At 45.8% G+C, this 20,289-nt stretch overlaps 1 protein-coding gene across 2 annotated transcripts in view; it reads left to right on the top strand.

The window, feature by feature from the left end:
- The window catches only part of PSD3 (pleckstrin and Sec7 domain containing 3), a 598,663-nt gene that overhangs the window by 116,664 nt on the left and 461,710 nt on the right, over window positions 1-20,289 (top strand). Inside the window, exon 4 of one of the 2 annotated variants that reach the window (XM_074353657.1) lies at window positions 9,669-10,530. In XM_074353657.1, the coding sequence (XP_074209758.1) occupies window positions 9,784-10,530 (747 nt within the window). In that variant the 5' untranslated portion in view covers window positions 9,669-9,783. Of the gene's footprint in view, window positions 1-9,668; window positions 10,531-20,289 lie in introns of those variants that run through there. The other variant, XM_074353661.1, reaches the window with a different exon arrangement.

Below are 20,289 nucleotides of genomic sequence, written 5' to 3'. Positions count from 1 at the left end.
CATGTGCCTGTTGGCCACCTGTATGTCCTCTTTGGAAAACTGTCTATTCAGGTCTCCCATGATGCTTCTTAAACGCAGTTCACACTCATACTAATCTGCTTATCAAACAGTTGCCTGGCCACACCCCAAGTGTTTTCTTCCAAGCACACTTGCTCATTTTTTGTAATATGAGACCTTTTCAAATTTTTATGTTCTAGTGTCTTTTTGCTTAATAATTCTCTCTTCAAGGTATTTCTCTCCTCTCACGTTTTACTATAAGAAGTCAGAAGGAGCCAAGTCATTCCTTCAACACTTCACTTGGAAATCTCCTCAGCTAAACACCCTCTTTGATCACTCACACGTCCTACCTTCCACAAAACCCTAGACATGAACACAGTCCAGCCAAGTTCTTTGCTCCTTTAGAATAAGGATCACCTTTTCTCTGTTGTCCAATAACGCTTTCCTTGTTTCCATCCCAAACCTCATTGTAATGACCTTTATCATCCACATTTCTACCAACATTCTGTGCTCCCTAAGAAGATGGAAGCTTTCTGTAAAGCTCTCCTTTCTTTCCTGAGCTTGCACCAGAATTGCCTTTAAAAGTCCCTCTCTGATCATCTCAGCTTCTAGCATGCATTTAAAGCTCTTCCAGCCTCTACCTGTCACTCAGTTTAACAACTGCTTCCGTATTTTTAGGTATTTGTTCTAGGGGAACCCCATTTCTGTCTTAGCTGGGGCTGCTGTCACAAAATACCATAATATTGGCTTATCAACCTTGGAAATTTATTCCTCACAGCTCTGGAAGCTGGGAAAGACTAGGTCAAGGTGCCAGCCAATTTGGGGTGTGGGGAGGGCCCTCTTCCTGATTGCACACTGCTGACTTCTCAGTGTGTCCTCGTGTGGCAGAAAGAGCATGAACTGCCCTATGACCTCTTCTTATAAAGGCACTAATCCCACCAAAGGGGCTCCACCCTCAGGACCTGATCACCTTCCAAAACCCGTACCTTCAAACAGCATCCCCTGGGGACTAGGTTTCAATGTGAATCTTGGAGGGACACAAACATTCAACCTACAATGTCATCTTCTATTGACTCTCCCCTCTCTGATATGATGTCCCCTCTTCTGAGCCCTGTAGCACTTTGGCTTCATTGCCTCTAAGGACATTTACTTGCTTGGTCTGGAGCCAAGGTTTTCCCTGTAGTTCGCACCCCATTGGATCTAAGTGGCTTCTGGACACTGACAGTGAAGACTTACCTCTGTAGTCACACAGGACTCACAGCGCCTGGCACTCAGGAGATACTTACAGCATTTGCTAAAATAGTGAACTTCCATCACTTGGTGGCAATGACATGCGCCATCGATGCTGGACACGTCGGTTGTTCAATCAGTCTTTCTTGCCTTAAAAGGAAGCATCAGACTCAAATTCTCCTCTCTGGTCCTAACATGGTAACTATTCAGTAACACTCTAAAGTGAAATTTATTCAGGAACGTTCTGAAGTTAAAATGTAAAAATATAAAATATTTTTTTAAATTTACATTCCTAAGTTGAACTTTCACATCTGCGCTACCATATGGTGTGGGGGCTAGTCCTACAGTCTGGCCCAAGGCTCTTTCCTTTTAGTCGCTCTTCTCCAAAGCAGAGCTGGGGTCTGCCTGCAGTGGGTGGGCTGCCTTCAGCCTGAAGCGCCTGTCAAGAAGTACAGCAGAAAGCCCAGAAGTCCTAAAACCTAAACCAGGAATCCATTTTGGACAAGGAAGGATCCCCAGTATGAGCCAGTCGTCTTAGACTCTAGAGTTCTCCCTTTCTGTTGCTTAAAGGATCGCATCGTGCCTTTCTGGTGACAGACATCCTGTTTTACACAGATCCAGGTCAGAGGTTCTTGACTCTGGATTATTCATCCCTTTTAAGAAAATTAAGGGGTAGAGCAAAAGATTAAGTTCCCCGGGGGGGACTGAGGATCACTGTGTTTTCCCTTCAATGACCCCATGCAGGGCCATCCCCAGAGGACAGTGTGGCTGCTGGGTGAAAAGTGGGTTCTCAGCAGTGTGTCCCTAATAACTTCTTCGTGAGACCTGATAAAACCGCCTGCACTTCTATTTAAATGGCATCTCACTGGGCAAGTATATCAGACACATATGCTTTCCAAACTCACTGCTGGATCAGTCATATTTGGATAGTGGTTAAGTAAATTTTGTTGTCTGGTATATGGGGGAAAAAATTGCCGATCTGTAATTCTGATCTGAGTTTACAACCGAGCCTAGTGTTTTATTTATGGGAGAAGAGCTGTGACATTAAAACATTTCAACTGGCGTTTGAGACTGTCAGGAGTTAGAAAAAGGACATTTTCTAAAGCCTTTTGAAAACTTCTTTCTTTCCTGTCTGTTTTCTTCCTTTCTTCCTTCCACCATTGGCATCAGAATAAATGTTATTGGCAGAAAGTGCTAGAAAGTGGAGGATTACTGATGGCCAGAGTGTCTGGCCAGGATGGCAGGGAGATGGAGGAATTCAGCCAGGACCCTGGGAGGTGGCGAGTTTGCACAGGTGGTGAAGACAGGAGGTGGAGGGCTCAGTGAGGGTCCAGGTGGAGTCTCTGCACAGTGAGCCTGGGGAGCTTGTTCTGTCTGAGGGGCCCCCACCTGGGAGCAGTAGGAGAAAAGTCTGGAAAAGCAGGGATAGTGTAGGCAAACCACTGGCTGAAGAGTCAACTTGATGGAGACACTGGTGACCCTAGATCCTTAGGGTGCAGACCTAGGGGCTTGGAAGATGGATGCAGACTATTGGTAAAATGGGTTGATTGGGTTGGGGGTGGCTGGGAATGCAGATGGGATGGCCCTGGGAGGTACCTGATGTCATCAGAGTCCTGTTTGCTGTTATGACAGAAAGGCTTGAGGACTGGCTTTGCCTCTGGTCAGTGACCATGGGCAAGTTGACTCATCTCTCTGGGCCTCAGGCCTCATCCTGTGGCCTTCTGTGGACTAAACTGGAGAGAGATGGGAGGTGTGGGTCCACAGGGGGTCAAACTGTGCCGTGGCCAAGTCAATAGGAATGTATAAAATGTGCACCTGGCCATTATGGAAAAGAGTATGGAAATTCCTCAAAAAACTAAAAACAGACTTACCATATGATCCAGCAAACCCACTCCTGGGTATGTATCTTGAGGGAACTCTAATTCGAATAGATACCTGCACCTTAGTGTTCATGGCAGCACTATTTACAACAGCCAATACATGGAAACAGCCTAAATGTCCATCGACTGATGACTGGATAAAGAAGTTGTAGTATATTTATACAATGGAATACTACCCAGCCATAAAAAAGCATAAACTAATGCCATCTGCAGCAACATGGATGGACCTGGAGATCGTTATTCTAAGTGAAGTAGGTAAAACAGAGAAAGACAAATACCATATGATATCACTTAAATGTGGAATCTAAAATATGACTCAAATGAACTTATTTACAAAATGGAAACTGACTCACAGACATAGAAAACAAACTTACGGTTACCAGAGGACAAGTGGACAGGAAGAGATAAATTGGGAGTTTGAGAACTGCAGATACTAACAACTGTATATAAAATAGATAAACAGCAAGGTCCTACTGTACAGCACAGGGAACTCTATTCAATATCTTGTAATAGCCTATAGTGAAAAAGAATGTGAAAGAGAATATATGCAGGTATATGTATGACTGAAACTTTGCACTGTACACCAGAAATTGACACAACATTGTAAACTGATTATCCTTCAATAAAAATTAAAATAAATAAAACAAAATGTGTACCGAAGTAATCTGTATTCAGCAAATCAAGCTTTTTTGAAGGATGCTTCTAGTAAACTCATAGCAGCATGAGTAAATCTTCCCTGAGGGACAGTCTGGAGCATCTAGCGGTGAAGAGGAGGAGGTACAGCCCCTGGCTCTGGCCTGGACCTCAGAGAACACAGACCCCAAACCCACTCTTCATACCTCCCACCACAACCCCTCAGTGAAATAGGACCTGCTACCAGCCTGGCCGCGAAGACCCCACCTCTAACTGCCCTGTGCCTTGTAGTGGAATCAAAAATGCGAACGGAGGATGGCCGTCCAGGTCTGACACACAACAGAGCATTCAAGTTCCTCGTGCCAGGGATCTGATCTGTTCAAGAATTTTCCACATTTACTTCAAAGCAGCCAGCCCATGTGATCAGATGCCAGGGGAGACACCAAGCAACTTAAAACACAAAGCATTGCTCAAAACACCCATGTGTGTACGGTGTTGAGGTGGCCGGCAATAAAGGAAATAGAAACAGGGTGGAAACAGAAGACTCTTTCTAATCCGAATCTTTCCCAAGCATTCCCATCTGGTTCTTTCATAAACAGTCATCACGAGGGGACTATCTGACACAGTGTCATCCCTTGAAGAAATGAGCTGGGCTTGCTTTTGGGGGAAAAGAAAAAATGGTCACAGGGGAGTGGGCTTAGAGAAAGTGAGGGGTGAGGAGTTGTGGGGACATGTGCCCCTGGAACTTGGACAGGATGTGAGAAAAGTTTTTTCCCTTCCTTTCCTTCCTTTCCTTCCTTCCTTTCCTTCCTTCCTTCCTTCCTTCCTTCCTTCCTTCCTTCCTTCCTTCCTTCCTTCCTTCCTTCCTTCTTTCCTTTCTTTCTCTCTTTCTTTCTCTCTCTCTCTTCTTCCTCCCTCCCTCCCTCCCTTCATTTCTTTTTTCTTTTTTTTTTTTTTTTTTGCCTCTCCAAATTGCAAGTCTTTGTCTGTGAAATGGAAGATAACATTGTCCTCTAAATACACCATCAGGAGGCAGTGGTGCCACGGAACGAGCACAGATTTGGGGACTGAAAGACCTGGACCTGCATCCACCTCATTGCTGTGCTGCTGTGGGACAGTGGTTTGACTTCTGCAGACTTTGTGTCCCTGTCTCTGAGACAGAGTCTAATGTCCACCTCGTCCTGAGGATGAGAAGGCATATATATAAAGTGCCTTTGGCCGAGTCAGGCATGTAGGAGATGCTCAGTAAATGGTAGCTCTCAGGTCACCACCATCAAGCTGACGATTAGGCAGATCTCCTATGACAAGGGAAGGAAACCAAGCTACAGCTGTGAAGGTGCTCTTCTACCAGTGGACAGAATATTCTGGGAAGTCCTGAAGCCTCATTTGTACGGCATGAGCAGGAAGGCTCCATGCTGATTCGTGGCATCGCTCAGACTCTCCCTGCCACATCTTTTTTTTTTTTAATTGAAGAATAGTCAGTTACAATGTGTCAATTTCTGGTGCACAGCACAGTGTCCCAGTCATCCATATACATACCTATATTCATTTTCATATTCTTTTTCATTAAAGGTTATGACAAGATATTGAATAGAGTTCCCTGTGCTAGGCAGAAGACACTTGTTATTTAATTTATTTTTATATTCCAGACCACATCTTTAGTTCAGGCCCCATGCCCATGCCAGCAACAAGCCCTTTGTCAGCTGCCCTAGCCATTCAGTTTCACTTCCACCAGGCTCTCTCTCAGTCCCACCCCCACCTCTACCTTGTCCTCATTCCTTCTTGAATCAAGAACACATCTTCCCAACACATCCTGTGGCAGGAGAGGGCTAGAATTACCACCTTCTTTCTTCTTCTCAGGCAGTGAACAGGCGAGGTCACAACCAAATTAAGCACAGGAACTCCAGAAGGCTCCCAACATAATTGCCAAGGACTGACTGTGTGAGCGTCCCCTTCTGAGAGAATAAACGCTCCCTGAGAAGCAAGCCTGACTCCTCTGACTTAAAACTCTGAATGGAGTATTTCTAGGAGCACTGGGACTCCCTGGGACACCATTGGCCTCTGTCTAACACATTTTCTCTGGAATCACCACTCCTGGGAGAATTAACCTTTCTTCCACTCAGACAACGGATGTTGATAAGGTACCATCTTGGACAATTTTTTTAAATTGACATCTAGTCAGTTACAATGTGTCAATTTCTGATGTAAGCACAATGTCCCAGTCATGCATATACATGCATATATTCGTTTTCATCTCTCTTCTTCATTAAAGGTTATTACAAGATATTGAATATAGCTTCCTGTGCTGTACAGAAGAAATTTGGTTTTTTATCTTTTTTATATATAGCATATATCTCATATATATATATACACACATATATACACATATATATATGTAAATCTCAAACTCCCAAATTTATCCCTTCCTACCCCCTTTCCCTGGTAACCATAGATTGTTTACTATGTCTGCAAGTCTGTTTCTGTTTTGTAGGTGAGTTCATTAGTGCATTTTGCACAATCTTGAATCATTTACGTTCTTAATTAAAAACACTCCCTAAAATTGTTTAGGGAGCATCTCCCTGGGCAGCCAAGGAAGCACAGGCGGGTGGGAACCCAGGTTTGGAGAGAGGAGCAGAAGGGCTGGACCAGTGGCCTGGAGAGGAGAGGACAGAGCCAGACCCAAGGGAAGTCTCCGCTGCTGCTCCCGAACCACAGTGCTCTCAGCAAGTCACCTCCCCTCCCCGTCCTTCTGTCTTTCTGAGCCTCTGGAAGGCGGCTCAGCTGCCGGCTCCACAAGGTTGGTGCAAGGTCGGAGTGAGAGAAGCCAGTGCCCTGACATCTCTCCCCAGTGCCCACTCCTCCCTCCACCCATGTTAAGGTTCTAGAATCTTCTTTTTCTCTGTCGAAGTGATAAGAAGAAATCATTAGCAGTTCGAACTATTGGTTGTTTGCACTCACACCTTATGAATCTTGAAGGTCGATGGTGGTGGAGAAATATGAAGTCAATTTAGAATCCCTTCAGACAAAGCAATCTTAAGTCTTTTGAGAAATCAGAGATGATGGTTTAACTTAGAGTCATTATTCTTTTTTAAAATTTTTTGTGGGGTGTAATTAAGTTTATTTACTTATTTATTTAAACGGAGGGACTGGGGATTGAACCCAGGACCTCGTGCATGCTAAGCACGTGCTCTACCACTGAGCTACATCCTTCCCTCTTGGAGTCATTATGTTATTATAACAACACCCATCCTGCCTTAAAGACTTTATATATATTAATTTGGTGCTTACTAAGTACTCCTACATAGATTACCCCTTCAAAACAATTCTCTAAGGCAGGAAGGGCAGAAATTTATTTTGTTCAGGGAAGTCCACTGAGTTTCAGAAACTTGCTGGGAGTCATGGCTAATAAATGATCACACCAGGAGTCGATCACATGTCCCCAGACCCCAGATTCACTGCTGATTCTCCCCTCATCCCAATTAATTCCTCAGCATCCAGATGTTTACCCATTAGATAAAAAGTGTACAAACATGTGTATGACTGTCAGTGTGGGTTTAAAAAAAAAAAAGATCTATTTCATACAAAAGCTCAAATTGCTCCATTGGGTCAATCAGTTTTTTTCTAGGCATCATCAGTGTGTGGTATAAACTCTGAGTTGCTAATATTTATTGAGAAACCATTATGTGCCTTATTTATGCTAAATAGGGCCTTGACACATACTTCCACTTAATCCCCTCAAGAACACTTTGAAATGGATATTGTTAACTCATCTTAGAGAAGAGGAAACTGTTTATCAGAGAGGTTAAGTAACTTGCTGAGGGTCACACAGCCACACAATGGACTCAGAGAAATGTCTGCCTGACACCAAAGCTCATGCTCTCAATCCCTGTGCTATTTACATCACAGTGGAAACCCAGGTTTCTCTGGTAAATGGCCCCCCTTCTCACCCAGAACCCCATCTCCCTAAAGGTCCCCCCAATACTTAAGGGTATCCTAAGGTGGTGTCTTATGTGTCCTCCAGGTATGTCCCTTGGCCTTCTGTCAGCTGTCTGGTGGCATCACCATGTGTTTACTCTCCTCTTGGTCCAGCATGCACAACCTAGAAATGAAACACTTGGCGATAATCACCTCTATGGCAGGCTTGCAAATAAAAAGTTAGAAGAGAGATGTGTCCTGAACACGCCAGCACCACAGCATTTTTTTGTACTTTGTTTTCTTTGGAGGTTGGAGTTGAAGTGAAACTTCTCATCTGAGAAGTTCTTTAAGCCCCCACCCGTCTGGAGAAATTGTGGTGAAAAGGCAATTATTTCACTTCCCTGAGCTCCTCCTTCTCACCTGCGCAGTGGAGACACTTCCCCCAGCCTCACAGGACTGCGCTGTGCCGTAGAACAAGGCATGTGAATGACCCCTAGTGTGATGCTTGGGGGCCCCGGAGGCTGAGACAAGATGATGGTCCTTCTGTCCCAAATCCCTGTCCCATAGGAAGACACAGCTCCTCCCCTCATTATCAGGTAGTCAGTAAACAAGGTAGTAATTATTGAATGATTACAATATTCCAGCAAATTCTTTCATAGGAGAGTGGACAATTGCATAAAGAGGACTAGACATCACTCACACAGGATTTTTGTTGAAAAGAAATATACTCAGATCAACACACCATGTTTTGCAAAGGATGAGTCTCAGACTTGGACATCACATTGTTTTGCCGAATTTTGCTCTGTAACGGTGTTTGTTATAACGGGACCACGGTGACCAGAGCCTGGCCCAGATAGCTCTGAACACACATAGACTGAGTCATTTGTCAGCTGTCTGGAAATGAGGAGAAACCTCTATAAACTTGGGTGGGAACGCTGTGTGAAGATGGTGAACAAGGAAAACAGAGGGTCCCCACCACCCATCCTGAGAGTTTCCAAGGAGCCTCCTTGGCCCTCAGTGGTCAGCCAGGGCCCTGGCCCTTGGCCACACCTGGGGCACTGCCCGTGTGAGGTCACAGCCAGGGGTCAGAAGTGGCAGCTCAGGCTTGGGGGCTGCCACTCTCCAGGGCACATGCCAGCTGGTCTCAGAGGACCATTTCCTGGTTCTCCCTCAGTGAAGCTCAAACTGACAATAAAAAAATAGTAACTTTTTTTTAAATGAGAAAAGACCTCTTGCTCTCCCCAAGAGCAAGGTCAGCAGGATTCCAAAGGCTCTTCTCTATCGTGGGAGACAATGAGCCTATAGAAACCCCCTAAGTGTGAGTTACTCGATGGATTACTTGATGAATTTCCAGGTGATTTCCTGTTGTCCTCACAATTTAAGAAAACTAAAGTATTTTTAAAACAAACTACCCCCAAACCCTCCAGTATGATTTGTCACCTGGATATGTTTTCTTACGTCATCTTCTTCTCTTCTTTTTTTTTTTTTCCTTCTTATTTTCTGTTTCTCATCTTTATTTTTATGTATCTATTCTTTGTGTGTGAGATGCCAAGTGTTTTGCAGTTGGTACTGGGAGATTACCCCTGGGGAACTCCTGAGTCACTGCAGGATTTGAAGTGGAAATTCCTTAAAATATTGTTGACAACTGTGTGTTACCGATGCAAGAAAGGTAGAGGGAAAGCGCACTTCGAAGTGTCCTGCAGGTTCAACTCTACGTCACATTGTGCAGACAGCAAACAGCATATGTCGCTAATATGGAGTTTAGGATAACATTGAAACTAACAACTGTTGTGTCTTCGCTTCAAATATGAGGAAGGCGAGACATAAAAGAAGAATCCAGCAGACACAGCAGGGTAAGAAAGGCCGTCTGGACCTCCTCCTCCCAACCTGGCTCCACCAGCCTGTCTGCTTCTGTGATTCTGGGAAGTGAGTTCAGGCCCCTGGCTCAGGTCACCTCGTCCCCATTTCTTGAAGACTGCCCCTGGATTAAAGATGTGTCATTTGCTTCCTCAGGCCGTCGTGGATCCATGGAACCAGGTCACGTCTGCGCACGGCTGCCGGCGTTCGCATCCCCGAGCACTGAGGTCTGAAACTCGACCGGCAGGACCCGCCGAGCCCCTTGGAGGAAATGGCTGATGAGTCCGGGCAGCGGCAGATGAAAACTTCCTTCTTCTTCGTCCAGCTGCGGGCGCCCCCTGCGCGCGCCTTCCCCGCCCCGTCTCCAGCCCGGACCGCAGCCGCAGGGGGCCTGGAGGAGGGACGCTTTGTCCCGAGTCCCGGGAAGGGCTTCTCGGCAGGCCAGGCTCCCGGGGTCCCGCGGGGTTCAGCTGCCCCTCCCCTGCAGAGGCAGGGCCGTGGGACAGAGGCACCAGCTGCTCGCAGTTGCTCTGCTCCCAAGAAGGAGGAGGAGGGAGAGGAGAGAACCCGGGACCTGGATGCAAAGAGGGGGCGCCCTTGCAGATCCCTCGGTGGCCGGCGTGCCCTGGCCCCGGCCTCCCGGAACCGTGGACGGCGGCGGCCCCTGCCATGCAGACCCCCTAGCCCGGCTCCCGGAATGGGCGATGGCGGCGGCAGCCCCTCCGCGGGCTGGAGGGCCCGGCCGGTCATCACTGCGCCCCGAGACTTGTGGGGCACGGACCCGCAGTCTCGGGACGCCTGGGGATGCTCCATTCCCCAGGCCCGGGCTGACGACGGAAGTGAGAACGCCGTGCCCAGGGGGGATGCGGGGCCGCGGGCCACCTGCCCCGTCCGCCCGCGCAGCGCTGAGGGCACCGGCACCCCCGCGCGGGCCAGGCGGGCCAGACTCTGCAGGTACTGCGCGCCCCTCCAGACCAGCCGGAGCTGCCCCGCCCCGCCTGCCGCCCTGCCGCTCAAGGTAAGAACGTGCGTGTGGCCGAAATCCCAGAGCCCAGCAGTTTCCCTAGAAGAGAAACCGGAGAGGGGGGCAGGCGTGCCAAAGCCCCCCACCCCGCGTCGCGCCGCGCGGATCCTCACACTGGGTCTCCCCTCCTCGGTGGGCCTCGCTCCTTCCTCTCTGTTCCACCACCTTCCCTGCCCTTATGCTGGGTGGTTTCTTACATCCGACTTACCCTCACCACCCCCCTGGAAAATGAAGGCCCATAGACCCAATTTCAGATAAGGAATCTGAAAGCGGAGAGGCAGAGCCTTCCTTAAAGACAAGGGCAGAAGCAAAACTTGTCCTCCCAGAATGGACACGGAGGCCTCGGGGAGGCTTCAGTGCGTTTTGTGGAGGTTTCCAGAACCGAAGTGCAGCCTTGGACCTCAGTCCCTTCTACACCCGCTGGACCACCTCCCATCCCCACCCCGCTCCCGACAGGGACAGGTGGATGTTCACTGGAGCATCGGCCTCCAGCCCCTACTTCCTGTCCCACCAGGGGGCGAGGGGTAACCCTGTGTGGACTCCCAGCTCCAGTCCTGGGCAAGCGTTCCCTTCTCTGCCTCTGCGCTCAGCCTCCTCACCAGGCTGGTGCATGAGCCCAGCCTTCCCGTCTCCACCCAGTTTGGTTGTACTGATCCCAAAACGGGTGGACAAAATTAAACATTATACTTTTATTTTCGCTTTCCCGACAGCATGGACATCTTTGCACGCATATAGGTAATTTGCAGTTGAGGGTGAGGAAGAGTAGAGGAGAGGTTAGTAGGATGGGGGGGTCCTATTGGCGTGTGTGGAAGGGCCACGTGGAGGGGACTGTCCAGGAAGTCACGGAAGAAGTGGATGAAATTCACAACATCCAGAGAAGGGCCTTCCAGAGGCTAGCAAATGACGCTGCTTCGCCACAAGCCTGTGTCTTCCTTCTGCTCGCGTCTACACTGTCCCTCCTTCCCCTTAACAGGCACCCTGTACAGCCACAGTGGTGCATCAGGGAGAAAGGAGAAACTCAAGTGCCCTTCGAAGGGAAACTCTTGAAAGAGGAGAGATGCGAGCATGCTTCCTTAAGAAATAGTTTGCATTCCATCCTAGTCCTTGTGTCATGCATTTCCTGCTGGGATTTAGGAGGAGCGATCTACCCATGCGTGTGTCAGAGCCCAGACTCTGAATGTGGGGTCACATGGGAGCTGTCTGTGTACTTCAGTCCTGCACTAAGGACTTCAAAACTCCACGTCTGCTCCTTTCTCCTCTGCCTTCTGGGTGTAAGAAAACCTCAGGGCTGTTGCCATTTCTCAAAGGAGAGATGCTGCGGAAGTTGATTCAAGTGGGTAGATTTCTGCCTCGTCTGCCTCATTTTGCCACTTTGGTTAACGGGCTCCCAGACAGCTGTCCCATGTAAAGCAAGGGTACAAGATTCCTGGCTTAAAAACTTGGAAACCCCAGGGTCAAGTCCTAACCTTGAGCAAACCACCAGCGCTCTCAGTTTTCCCATGAGGAAACCCTGAGGATGCCACCTGCCTGGCGGTTGCTGTGGAGCTTAGTGTCCTAAAGTGTTGGGCCAGGGAGGGTCCCCCAGTAGCTCTGTCTTAGGGGAGAGAAGAGGAGACGCAAAGTCAGTGGGACACCAGGTAGGACCAGGAATCGTGGAGTTAGAGATTTCAGCCCCCAGGGGCGCCAGAGTCAGGCGGGAAAGCAGAGCTGGTCGGATGCAGGGATGCTGTCTGCCACGGGGAAGCAGTGCCCCCAGAACTACAAATCCTTCAGATGCCTTGTGGCTCTTACTGGCCAGGTGAGCCCTGCCTGGTCTTGGGCACAGAGAAAGGAGAAAATCAGCAGAGAGTGTTTTCCATTCGCCCAGCCTGGAGCCCATGAAGGCGTCCTTTGGGTCTGATGGGTTAGTGAGTGAGAACCACCCAGTCCTCTCCCGTGTTGGGATTCAGCAAAGTGGCAGCAGACTGGTTAAAAATGTTTTCTCGTGAGCTGTCAGTGCAGAGGCCTTTCACGCCATACACGCATAAAAATGCCATCAGTTACTGAAGTTATTAAAGTGAAATGTTGCTTACGTGGAAGCAACATCTATTCTGATGTGTGCATCGTAGGGATGGAGGTCCTTCTATCAACTTCCCAAGCAGAAAAGTCTGGCTCCTAAACTTTCTTCTCCAAATGGCTAAATTTATTGTTGAAAGAAGTGGGGTCCCGAGTGAACGTTGCCAACTTACATCCTTCCAAGCGTCCCACGGAACAAGTGCAGCAAATTGAATCACTTGGTTCTTCATTCAAACCATGAGTTTTAGTAGCAAAAACTACAGCTCTCTGCGCCCTGCAGAGGGCTTCCAATGCACGATTCTCTCTTATTAGAACCTCAGAACTCTGTGAGGGTATCCAACATCACCGTCCCCACTTCATGGAGGAGGTGATTGATACTTGAGGATGGTCAGCAAATTGCTGGGACCCACGGCCAGGACGCAGCAGCTGAGGACAGAGCTCTTGTCCACACGGAGCCTGGGGCTCCGCTCTCACTGCCTACTAGAGGGTGAGGTTTCCTGGGAAGACAGCCCACTCTTCCCTGGGATGGTGGTCATGGGAGAAGGACTCTCAGGAGTATAAGGTCTAGTGGCCCACCTTGCGTGAAGGCACAGCTTTCTAGAAGCAGTGAGGACCTGGGGGACGTGGGGTTCCAGCTCCAGGGATGCCAACTGAAGTCTGCAAGTTTCCCAGGGTGAGTCCCTCAGGGTGAATCAGACATGGTCCCAGGTGTTCCCTGGACCCCGCATCCTGCTGCCTCTGCAGGAACACAAGAAACCGACTTGAACGGGGGACTAAAGATGTGGAAAAGACACAGAAAACAGACAACTCAAAGGAAAGGGAAAAAAGCTTTCTCTACAGTCATTTTGGGAAACTTCCAACTTTTTTTTTAAGTGTCTTCCTATCTTACATATTTTATGTTTTGAAATAACTAAGACTTTTGGTGTGTAAAGGACATTAGAAAACTAATAGTAATTATTATCAAAAATTTCCCTCCAAATGCCATTTCTACAAAGCTCACCTGTAGCTTCAAATTTCCCAGGAAGCTTACCTTTCTATCCTTCCCTCATCTCAAAAACAGTCAGCTTTTTGAGTTTTCATCACCAGCTGTGAGGAGTGATCAGGAGATGAGCAGGAGGGACCAGGCGTCCATGGAGCTGGTGCGGGGGGTGCTGTCGGGGACAGTTATTCCCAGAGGTGCTGACTAGGAGAGCAGGGCACATCCGGTTATACACAGACCCTGCCGAGCAGACCAGAGAGAACAATTTTAACTCTGTGTCTTGAATTGTTTTGCCTTAAAATGAAACCGGCGTCTGAAATACGTCTGCAAAGGATATTAAATTTTTGATGGAGAGTTTTTAGAGAGAAGGTCAACTGGCACTGGGATTCAAGGGATGAAGTTCTGTCAGCCAGTGAGCTAAGAGCCTGAAGAGTGAGCAAAGCGAGGTTTTTCCACCTCCATCCCCGGAGGTCTTTCCAGTTCTGATGGTCTAGGATTAGTATGAATCTTCAAATCCAAAAAGGAAATGAAATCGTTTAATGAATGGTTTCAAATAACTTAATTTCATCGACCTCAACTTGTCTCTAAAGATGAGTTGCTTTGTCAAGTGGCTGCATGGCCGGGAAGCTGCAGGCTGCGGGCTTGCTTCTCAGGAGACGTGGGATTTCCGTGGGGAGCTGGGGTGGTTCCCACACGAGCAGCTCAGAGCCTGACCCACAGCAGGCACGGAACACTCAGCCGAATGAATGGACTTTGAAGGGCGGATTAACGTCCAGTGACAGGAACCAGTCAGGGTCTTCTTTGGGCAGTAAGACAAATCCCCATTGCAACACTGATGGCCAGAATTGGTAGCTGTCTGTTCCCTTGATATTTGATATTTCTTTCTCTGACCGGATTCTAGTTGAGTGACATTCCCTTCTGAAGTTGAATACTGACACCCAGGTCTTCCCAACCTCCAGGAAGAGGTCACTGATCTCATCTTAGTAAGGCTTAATTTCTCCAGCCTGTTTGACTTCTCTGGTGTGTCGTTAAGTGTAAAAACTGTTCGGCTCATAAAGTGATAAAATTTGAAATAATTCTGTCTTTATAGTAATCATTCTTAGTGAGCAATTTAGAATTTTTAAAAGAAACTAGAACAAAGAGAGAGCTTGCCCAAATGCCTCATAGTAATTTGAACAGCAATATAGAACATGCAGTGGTGTCCCTTTTAAAAGGTTTCGGTATTTAGAAGACAGTATTGCTTGGATTCAAAAAGGTTGTCTTTAGTCTAGTTTACACCGCGTTGGTTTTGACAGAGATATCTTGATTTGTTACTTAAATAAATAAAGCCCCAGACAGCGGGATGGGTTTCAATTCTTTTTCATCATGTGATTTGCCCCGGCGTTCCCATGACAACGTTCTCTCACTCTTTCTCTCCTTATTCCTTTGACTTTCACACGCAGCCGTCGTGTGGGTCACTGTGCAGGTGCCGCCCTCATGGGACCACATCACCCAGCATCTCGATGGGAGAAGAGGAAGGAGAATGCCTGGACCACTTTATATGGGTGTCCCTGTGATGTGTAGAAACGTGTGGGAGGTGGGACCCAGGGTCTGGCCTTCTCTTTGATTTAACTTAGCTAAGTAAGGGCCATCTCTTCTGCTGGGGCTAAATTCCTTATCTGAAACCTGAAAAGATGGGACTGTGATTTCCTCTCCTCTTGCTCATGAGTCTAAATTCTGGCCCACCCATTTGCACCTGTTTTTTGTGAAAAGTTAACCAAAGCTACGGCTTTTGATGACAAATCTCTAAGAAGTCCGTCATATTTAGAAGTCACTACTGTTGGGACATTCCTTTACTGGTAAAAATTAAATGCCTCTCCAGTACCCAGGGAATAAATAGAAACTAAAATACATTTTAAATCATTTTACATTCAATTTTCCAATATCAAGTGTTAATTTTTTTAAACAAAATATTGGCAGTATTAGTCAAGTATTAGATTTGACCTGAGAGATTCGGACAAAAAGACTAAATTTTTTATAACTGTACTAAAAGGAGTTGGGTTTTGTTATTGTCCCATATTAAAAGGAAATAGATTTGCTGAAAGGGATTTTTTTCGTCCCATGATTCCATGACTCAGCAAAAGGAATATTAAAAGTCTCAGAAGTTGAGACCCAGAAAGAGGAAGAGACTCCTTATCAGCCAGTTTGAACCAGTGCCAACCAGTTCCGTCCATTGCCCCAGTTTCACTGTGAAGTTTTGTGCCCTTGAACAAACATGTTCTATCGTGTAGGTTGCATATGATCGAAGCCCTCAGGGCCATGTCAGCCCCACGAGGGATTCATTAGAGGGAGAACACGTGTGTAAGTGGCAGGTGTACAGAGCCAGGGCTGAGGATGCACGGCGGCCCTGGAGCATCCGTAACTGACACCTCCTCTCTTTAAAGACTGGTCTGCTTCCCAGTCCCCCTGGGAAGAGGCTCCTTGGTCCACCGTGGGTTGGGGGCTGGGCACCCACCCAATCTACTATGTCAAGGGCAGGAGTGGATATAGCTCACATGGGATTTTTAGGGCTACTGAGAGCTCAAAGATGGTTACAAGCACATAAACCTGGGAGAGGGACAGTTCCTAGAAATTGATGAGACAGAGGAAGAAGTGGAGCAGGTATGGACAGCCAACCCAACAGAGAACAAAAACACTTTCAGGGAATTTCCTCTAATTTTTTTTTAATTGAAGTATCGTCAGTTTACAATGTTGCGTCAACGTTTCAGTCATACATACACACACATAGATTCATTTTCATATTCTTTTTCATTATAGGTTACTACAAGATTTGAATAGAGTTCCCTGTGCTCTACAGGAGAAACTTGTTTATCTATTTTATATGCAGTAGTTGGTATCTGCAAATCTCAAACTCCCAATTTCCCCTAAAATTTATAAAGTGATTGCTTGGTACAATTGTGCTATCTGAGGCCTCTCAGATTTTAGGGAAGCCAGTTTTTATAGCCTTCAGGGAGATTTTTAAAAAAGCATCCCTGAACAAGCAATGTAGTAGCATCAAATTATTGTCTGATGTGGTTTATAAATAGATTTGCTGGTCATAATATGGTAAATTTCCCCTTTCAAAGAATTTTTTCCCTTGTAGATTTTTAGAGATTATCAGATGCTACAAGATTTATACATCATTATATATAAAATAGATAAACAACGTGGACCTACTGTGTAACAGGGAACTTTATTCAATATCTTGTAATAACCTGTAATGGAAAAGAATCTGAAAAAGAATATATATATGTATATATAGAATATATATGTGTGTGTGTAACAAACTATGTTGCGTTAGTTTCAGCTGTACACCTGAAACTAGCACAACATTGCAAATAAGCTATATTCCAATTTTTAACAAATTAAAAAAAAAAGATTTACACAAATATAAATCCTTAGGTGAACATGGGGTTCTGTAGTCAGCTGATTACCACCTCAGATTCTGTGTGTGGTCTGATCAACATCACAGCAACTCCCAGGGATGCTCACAGCGCCCGAGAATTCAGGACAGCAGCAGAGACAGTGAGGAGAAGCCACGTTCCTTGGACTGAACCACGGCAATGAGAGCAAGAGGTGGCAAAAGGAAGAGGGAGGGTTCTACACAGTTACTGCTGCTGGCCACCGCAGGCTTGCACCATGAGGGCACTCACTGTCCTTCATTCCAGAATGATCAGCAGCTGGGGCTCTCTACTGGCTGCCCTGTGGGGTGTGCAGATTTCCAGTGATTACAGTTAGTCAATTTTAACTTTCGAGAATTTAACTTTTAATTTTCAGGATGTGTGGTTTGGTGTTAACCTATCAATGACCACGTCCAACAGATGATGATCTAAAAAGGTCTCAGGGTGGAGAAGGTATAGCTGAGTGGTAGAGCGCATGCCTACCCTGCACAAGGTCCTGGGTTCAATCCTCAGTACCTCCACTGAAAAAAACTAATAAAATAAATAGACCTAGTTACCTCCCCTCCCAGAAAAAAAACTAAAAAAATTAAGAAAAAATCACGCATCCATTCTATGTCATAAGCAGAGTGACCTCACTTAACCTTTTTTCCGTGAGGGATTTAAAGTGCCCCACAACTATAACACAAATAATAAAAATAATGGTGAAGGTAAATAGTAATAAAGAATCAGTTCTAGGAAAATATAAATGTGTCAAAATGATAACATAACTTAATTTTCTTGGTAACTTAAGCAATCACTATAGTATTGCTGGCTGCCAACTTTTCTTGGTGTGTGTGAAACCAGATACACTTATTTTTTGTTACACGGTTTTTAAAGGTTACTTTCCATTTACAATTATTACAAATATTGACTATATTCCTTGTGTTGTACAATATATCCTTGTTCCATTCTTATACCCAGTCGTTTGTCCCTCCCACTTCCCCACTCATATAAAGCCCCTGCTCCCCTCCCCACTGGGAACCACAAGTTTGTTCTCTGTATCTGTGAGTCTGCTTCTTTTTTGTTATAATCACTAGTTTGTTGTATTTTTTAGATTCCACATATAAGTGACATTCTGTAGTATATGTCTTTGTCTGACTTATTTCACTCAGCATGATGCCCTCCAAGTCCATCCATGTTGCTGCAAATGGCAAAATTCCATTCTTTTTTATGGCTAAGTAGTATTCCATCATATATATGATAGAATCTTCTCACATCTTCTTTATTCAATCATCTGTTGATGGACACTTAGGTTGCTTCCATATCTTGTCGATGGTAAATAATGCTGCTATGAATATTGGGGTGCATGTATCTTTGAATTAGTGTTTTTGGTTTTGAGGGGATATATACTGAGGAGTGGAATTGCTGGATCCTGTGGTAATTCTATTTTCAGTTTTTTGAGAAGCCTCCATACTGTTCTTTACAGTGGCTGCACCCATTTACATTCCAACCAACAGTGTACGAGGGCTCCCTTTTCTCCACATCCTCACCCACGTTTGCTATTTATTTTCTTTTTGATGATGGCCATTTTGATGGGGTGGGGTGGTATCTCACTGTGGTTTTGATTAGCACTTCCCTGATGACCAATGATGCTGAGCATCTTTTCACGTGCCTGTTGGCCATCTGAATTCCCTCTTTGGAAAAATGTCTTTTCAAGTTCTTCTGCTTGCCGACAACTTTAGATCTGTAACACTATTTGCCTCTGTGTTCAGTGCCCCAAACACTCTGTTCTCTGAGTTCTTTTTGCTTTTCAGTAACTTTTTAGTTTCCCCCACGCCGGCCTGTTCCTTCCTGATGGTATTATTGTGTCTGCTTCTAATGTACTTTTTTACTTATTTGAATCCACCATAGGCGAGGAATCTAGACAAGAAATTTGTTTAACTTAAAAAGCAAGTGTGTTAATTATGTAAAGTAAAAAGTAAAAAGGTCCTAGGTGAGGGGCAGAGTGGCTGACCCAGCAGAAAATCTCACAAAATTAATAAGGGTTTTTTTCTTCTGATTTTATGTGTTCAGAGATGATGCTTTTTGCTTTCTATGACTATGGTCGCATTACGGATGAGTAAAGTGGCTGAGCAAATAAGTTCTGGATTCGTTCATCCAATAAGTATTTCTTGTTCTGGGCAAGAGTGAGCACAAGGGTCCTGTGTACCTGCACGGCCGTTGGGGAGCATAAGTTCCTGGAAAAGTCAGAGCCCTAGGAGGGCCAGGTCACGCAGGGCCTCATAGTTGCCAATAAGGAGTTTGAAATTGATTTTGAGTACAATCAGGAGCTCCTGCAGAGTTCAAAGCAGTAGAGAAATTCAGAAATTAAGGGAAGGGAGGGTACGTTATGAAATGACTTTCCTAAAGTTACTCTGCCGATTATAGGATTGAATATTCCTGCCTCCTACTTCCTAATCTTGTCATAGAAACCTGGAAGCACACAGCTTAACTCCCTCTGAGCCTTAATTTCTGCAAAGTCCTTTAGTTTGGAACTGTGGAGGTTTGATGGGTTCAGGAGGACTCAGACAAGCGAAGGGGAAAAAAACTCCAGTCACTCAAAGATTTGCAGTTTTCCACAAATGATGTTGGATTCTCATGATAGACAATAGAGCAGATTTTTTGAACATTTGTAACCTCGAAAAGTTAAATTTGTTGCAGTGTTTATTGTTTTATTTCCTTTCCTTTCCTTTTTTAATTGAAGTATAGTCAGTTATAACGTGTCAATTTCTGGTGAACAGCATAATGTCCCAGTGCGGTGTTTATGATTTAAGTAGAAAAACTCCACCCCACCCTCCTTTTTTTGTTTGAGCCTTACAGAATGCATTGCACATTATAGGTGCTCTGTCAGTATTTCCTAACTTCTAGATTATGGATGAGCCACACTACGAGACCTTCTCTTTGATCAATTTTTCAGTTCTTCCCATTGGTAAAAGGCAGTAAATTGTGAAGTCGTCCATGCCGGCGACTTGGCAAGCAAGGGGTGGTTGGCACTACTGGAGTCAATCCAAAGTAGAATAAAATTTTGAACTATCTTTGGAGTCATAAATTTAGCATACTGCTGTTTTATGAAGATGTGTTTCTCCTGTGGTTCAGACTAATGTTTAAGGAGTTCCTGGGCGGGCCCGTAGCCAAGGAATTACCGTAATATTTCTCTCTGGCTGAGACTGGTGACCTACTTTTCAGAATCGACTTTGTGAATAATGTTTGTGAATAGTGACCCCAGATAGCGATAACTATTCTCCTAAAGAACGGGTTTTACTCCCTGCTTTAAACAATCTA

The sequence above is a fragment of the Camelus bactrianus genome, chromosome 26 (genome assembly GCF_048773025.1).
Source record: "Camelus bactrianus isolate YW-2024 breed Bactrian camel chromosome 26, ASM4877302v1, whole genome shotgun sequence".
NCBI classification, from domain to species: Eukaryota; Metazoa; Chordata; class Mammalia; order Artiodactyla; family Camelidae; genus Camelus; species Camelus bactrianus.
This window is presented reverse-complemented; position numbering and strand designations above follow the sequence as displayed.